Source organism: Wolffia australiana, chromosome 11 (assembly GCF_029677425.1).
Source record: "Wolffia australiana isolate 7733 chromosome 11, ASM2967742v1".
Classification (NCBI taxonomy): Eukaryota; Viridiplantae; Streptophyta; class Magnoliopsida; order Alismatales; family Araceae; genus Wolffia; species Wolffia australiana.
Window position 1 is genome coordinate 6,311,220 of NC_135845.1, and position 5,595 is coordinate 6,316,814.

General features: G+C 40.3%; 1 protein-coding gene across 1 annotated transcript; it reads left to right on the top strand.

Annotated features, from left to right (window-relative positions):
* Window positions 1–3,086: 3,086 nt before the first annotated feature.
* LOC144709712 (uncharacterized) lies at window positions 3,087–5,595 on the top strand. Its single transcript, XM_078583334.1, has 4 exons — window positions 3,087–3,240; window positions 4,154–4,276; window positions 4,958–5,060; window positions 5,142–5,595. Exons 1-4 carry the CDS (start codon window positions 3,092–3,094, stop codon window positions 5,394–5,396), a joined length of 630 nt encoding a protein of 209 aa, XP_078439460.1. The 5' UTR covers window positions 3,087–3,091; the 3' UTR covers window positions 5,397–5,595.

A 5,595-nucleotide genomic window follows, 5' to 3' on the forward strand; every position in this document is an offset into this window, starting at 1 on the left:
TCTGGTTTTATCCGCTGTTGGTGAAGAAATGGAATGGGTACAGAATGAGGTCATCATCACAAGGCTGGGAATGCATTCTGGGTTTGTATTCTTGTAATTCCTTTGAGTGTATGGTCTGGTTTTGTCCTCTGTTGGTGAAGAAATTCATCCTGTTTATTAAGTTAGAATGGGTACAGAATGAGGTCATTATTCACAAGGCTGGGAATGCATTCTGGGTTTGTATTCCTGTAATTCTTTTTAGTTTATGGTCTTGTTTGGTTAGCTGTTGGTGAAGAAATTCATCCTGTTTCTTAAGTGAGAATGAGTACAGAATGAGGTCATTATTCATAAGGCTGGGAATGCATTCTGGGTTTCTATTCCTGTAATTCTTTTTAGTGGAAATTGACTGGCTGAGGCTGTCCCCGGAGATTAATGTGGATAATTTCTTATTCATGGGGTTGATCTCCCAAACTTTGATGAATTTATTCACAATTATTGCCCATTGAAAGTTTCAAAAAAGAATGTTATTTCCTTGGGTGTATTCCCTCCTTCCTTCGATAAATTGACTGGTTGAGGCTGTCTCCAGAGATTAATGCGGATAATTTCTGATTGATGGGGTTGATCTCCCAAACTTTGATGAATATATTTGTAATTATTCCCTATCAAAACTTTCAAAAAAGAACGTTGTTTCTTTAGATACGTTCCCTCTCTGTAGATGAATTGACTGGTTGAGGCTGTCCCCGTATATTAATGTCGATAATTCCTGATTGATGGTGTTGATTTCCCAAACTTTGATGAATTTATTTGCAATTATTGCCCAAATTTTTTGACTGAATAACATATTTCATTTTATATATTCCTTCTTTCATTAGATAAATTGACTGGTTGAGGCTGTCTCCGGAGATTAATGCGGATAATTTCTGATTGATGGGGTTGATCTCCCAAACTCTGATGAACTTATTTGTATTTACTCCCCAAATAAGTTAAGAAGAAGAATGTTATTTCTTTAGACATATTTTTCTTTCCGTCCATTGATGTATTTACTTGTATTTTATTCCTCTTTCCTTAGATAAGTGGACTAGTTGAGGTTGTCACCAGACATTAATTTGGATAATTCCTGATTGATGGAGTTGATTTCCCAAAATTTGATGAATTTATTCCCCACAATTTTTTCACATAGGAATGTGCTTTCTTTAGATATGTTCCTCTTCCCTTTCATCGATGTATTTTGTCTTTATTTCAATCTGCTTAGATAAGTTCACTGGTTCAGCCTGTCCCCAGAGATTCATGCAGATAATTTCTGATTGATGGGGTTCATCTCCCAAACTTTGATGTATTTATTTGTAACTATTCCTTTTTTTACAGAAGAATTTTCTCTCCTGAGATACTTTCCTCTTTCATTTCATTGATGTATTTATTTGCATTTATTCCACACAGCCTGCTTTAAGTAAAGAATGATCTTTCCTTTCAGAGTGCAAAATCTTATAGATCCGGATCGTCCCGGACGGGACGAAGGCGGGACGGGACGGATTTCGTCGGACCTACGCCCGACATAATCTCAGGGACGAAGGACGGGACGGATTTACGTCCACCGACAAAACCCGTCCCGTCCAATTATATCGGGACGATTTTTCGTACCGTCCAGTCCTCTCGGGACGAATTTTTTCGTCCCGGACGAAAAACACGTTACATATTTTAAATACATTATAATAAATTTCACATTTGTGGGGGGCAGCGGCAGCGGCCGCTGGGGAGGATTGTTGCGATTCAGATCTTCGTGAAGACTCTGACGGGGAAGACGATCACGCTCGAGGTTGAATCCTCCGACACCATCGACAATGTCAAGGCGAAGATTCAAGACAAGGAAGGAATACCACCTGACCAGCAACGTCTCATCTTCGCCGGATTCATCGCGATCTTCTCTTTTTTTTCCTTCTTCTTCTTCTTCAGCTTGATCTTCTCCCTTTTTTCATCTTCTTCATCGCGATCTTCCTTCATCTTCTTCTTCAGCTTGATCTTCTCCCTTTTGATCATCTTCTTCATCGTGATCTTCTCCGTTTTCTTCTTCTTCTTCTTCAGCTTAATCTACTCTTCTCCTTCTTCTTCATCGCGATCATCTCCGTTTCCTGATCTGAATCGATCGCGTCTCGTTCATCAGGGATCAGCGATGTGAATCGAGCGAGAGGGGGCCGGCGTTCCCGGCATCGGCGCTGGACCTGCTCGCGCTCTTCCGGCGGAGCCCCGACCTCCGCGGCTGCGCCGCCCTCCACGCGGCGGCGCTCAAACTCCCCTTCCCTCCCTCCTCCCCCGCCTCCCTCTTCCTCTTCAAATCCCTCATCGCCGCCTACGCCCGCAGCGACCATCTCCCCTCCGCCCTCTCCGTCTTCCTCCGCCTCCCCTCCCCGACGCTATCTCCGTCTTCCACAATTTTAACTAAATTCACAACTGTCTTGAACACGAAAATGTAATTATCAGAAGTTTCTGTTTACTACATAGGAAGGGACTTCTTTAATTCAAAATTTCAGACTTTCAGAGGGCTCCAAATTTCTTAAAGATGATCCCATTTATTGAGATATACATATACATATGTAGAGATATAGATAAAGGTAGGGTATATCGAGAGAGAGAGATATAGATGTATTTAGAGAGAGGTATAAATATGCACATATATGTCGATTTATATAGAATGAGATATACACATATATGTAAAGATAATATTCATGTAGATATGTAGATATATTTATATATTAGATGTATTTTGAGAGAGATAAAGAGAGATATAAATATGCATATATATGTCGAATTATATAGAATGAGATATACATATATATATGTAGAGATAATATTCATGTAGATATGTAGATATATATATTGAGAGAGATATAAATATGCATTTCTTTGTAGAAATATAGAGAGAGGTATATATGCAGAGAGATAGAGATACATAAAGATATATATGTAGAATACACGTAGAGAGATAGAGATACACATGTTGAGTATATTTAGAGATATATTGAGAGAGATGGAGAGAGACATATGTAGAATATACGTAGAGAGAGAAATATATACAGAGAGAGATATATGTAGAATATATGAACATTGAGAGAAATATATGTCATGTATATATATCGAGAGCGGGAGAGAGAAAGAGAGAGAGGTGAGAGAGATGTCGTTCACCAGAGGAGACCTGCTGACGAGAACGAGGAAGCTGGTGAAGGGAATGGCCATGGCGGCCCCGCGCTGGCTCAAGTCTATGGAGGCGTGAGTGCGATCTCTACTCTTCCCCCCCTCCTTCCACTACTTGTTTGTCTTCAGATCTCTCGAAAGCGATTTAGGGCTATGATTCCATCTCATTCCGCTGATTGTTTATTTTTTTTACCTCTCCACCGAGAAAACGTAATATTTTGGGCGTTAATCATTGAAATTTCGACACGAAGCGGCAATACTTTCGCGATCTCGTGATGGGTACCTTTTATTCGCGAAATATGAACTGAAGAATCTTCGGGCTGATGATTGAGATAATTAGTCCCGTATTAATGTTTTGCAATTACGTATCCTTCCATTAAACATATGAACGATCGCTTTATGATGTTGATTTCTTGGAAGAAGTTTCTGCAAGCATTGGACGTTGTAAGCTGGGGAGTTTTGCAGAATCTTTCGTTCTGTATAAGGCATTAAAACATCATTAGAAATTATTCAGTTCCATCCAAACGGTGGATCAGAAACCTAGATTATTGAGTCCTATTTAGTTCCCAGTGGTTCAGTCCTCTTAGAATCGATTTTTTTCATGTTACTCTCATGAGAAAACGATGTCATCCAGCTCATTATCGTTAAGTTATCCTAATCAGGTACCAGAGATTGATCTTGGGCTAGGTAGGATGATCTCCTTGGTTTTTCATTTCGATTAATTTCTTCTGCTTACAGTTTTGACAATCTTTTCTATTTTTAGATCAATAGAAAATCTATATTTTTGAAACTTGAACTGTTTCTTTTATTTATTTTTTTCTTAGTTTCTTTTTCACGAACTCCTGTTTTACACCAAAACCCGATAAATGTAGGATGCTTACCTGAAGTTTCACCGGGACAATTTTTCTTCGTTTTTCTGTTTCTTACCGTTATTTCTTTGTTACCCAATCATGCTGCTTTTTTCATGTTTTAATGGGCTCTTTGGCAGTGCCCCACCCGTGACTTTCCCTCTGCCAGAGGGGAAAGTGAAGCAGATCACAATGCCGGAGGATATCTACATAAAAAAGTTCTTCCAGAAACATCCAGATTCTCTCTATCACGATGCTGTTAAGTAAGCCAGTCTCCTTTTGCATTTATTTTTAATTTTTACATTTTAGTCATAGGCAAGAATTCCCACTAAAACTCAGGAGTCTGCCAATTTTCCGGCAAACACCCGGGTGTTTTCTTTACAAAAAAAATTCTACCTATATAGCTAATCGAATAAGTTGGCTGGCTCAGTTTCTCTAGAGAACAGACATTTACAGAAATATCCAGACTCTCTGAATCATGATATTCAGCTTAACTGATGATGATGAGCTGTTGTTGTTCCCAACATTCTTCTTCACCAGGATGATAATGATGATGACTAGACGGTCATTGCCATTGTCTCTCGTTTGCAGGTAGGATGACGACTTTTCCTCATCATCACCTCTCACCCTCTGTGTACCTCACTGAGATGATGAGCTATGATGATAAATCATCATTTTCTTTCGTCTACGACAAGTACGAAGACGACAATGACGAAATCATCTTTGCGGATGATGACAAGGGATGAAGATGGTTTTCGGATGATGATGCCGTTGAGTAAGCCCATCTCGTTTACTCTTTTTATTTTAAACTTGTGATACTTCCATACACTAGAAATCCATGTGAAAATATTTTCTGTAGTTTTTTGTTTGTGAACTGAGCAGGCAATTTCTCTGGTCGAGTTTTGGCGGGCAGTTCTCATTTTCATTCCTCATTACAATAACAGGATCAGCGGCTTTGACCCGCCTCCGGCTCGAGTTTTTGGGTGGCGCGTTCTCGAGCTGAGGGAGCAGGGTGTCGGCGAAGATCAAGCCATGGCCATTGCCGACGTATTTTTATCGATCTTCTTAGACATTTTCTCCCTCTATAATTTCTCTCTGCACACTTATAATCACCTTTGGGGCTTGTAGATGGAGTACAGGGCAGAAAAAAAGCAGAAGAAGGCGGCTTACAAGCGGCTGAAGCAGGTGTGCCGGCTACAAGGGAAGGCGGCGCCGGAAAACCCATATCCCAGCGCTATAAAGGAAATTCAGGCTGAGGAAAAGAAGCTTGTGAGGGAGCGCTTCCACAATCCAAAAATCCTGGAGATAGTGAGGAAGATGAAGGAGGAGAAGGCTGCCCAGATGCAGGAGAGGAGCGGGGGTGGCTTTGGGCCACGCAGATGAAGTTGGTGGTAAGTATTTTGACGCGGGTTTCCGAAAGTCGACATTTTGATCTGCAGGGTCACACTGCTTAATCGTTTTTTTCTGGCCTTGGGTTAATTTTCTTTAACTTAATTGGCGATTTTTTAGGCACTGGGTCCCCTAAATTCAAAATTTTCAAACTTCTACGTCGCTTTGAAATGAGTCAATTTTCTTTACCTTA

Bases quoted from the DNA above. Each gene is read 5' to 3' on its own strand.
- LOC144709712 (XM_078583334.1), top strand. From the start codon at position 3,092: ATGTCATGTATATATATCGAGAGCGGGAGAGAGAAAGAGAGAGAGGTG. The intron at 4,277-4,957 runs GTAAGCCAGTCT...TTACAATAACAG, and splicing joins CTCTATCACGATGCTGTTAA to GATCAGCGGCTTTGACCCGC. The intron at 5,061-5,141 runs GTATTTTTATCG...TGGGGCTTGTAG, and splicing joins AAGCCATGGCCATTGCCGAC to ATGGAGTACAGGGCAGAAAA.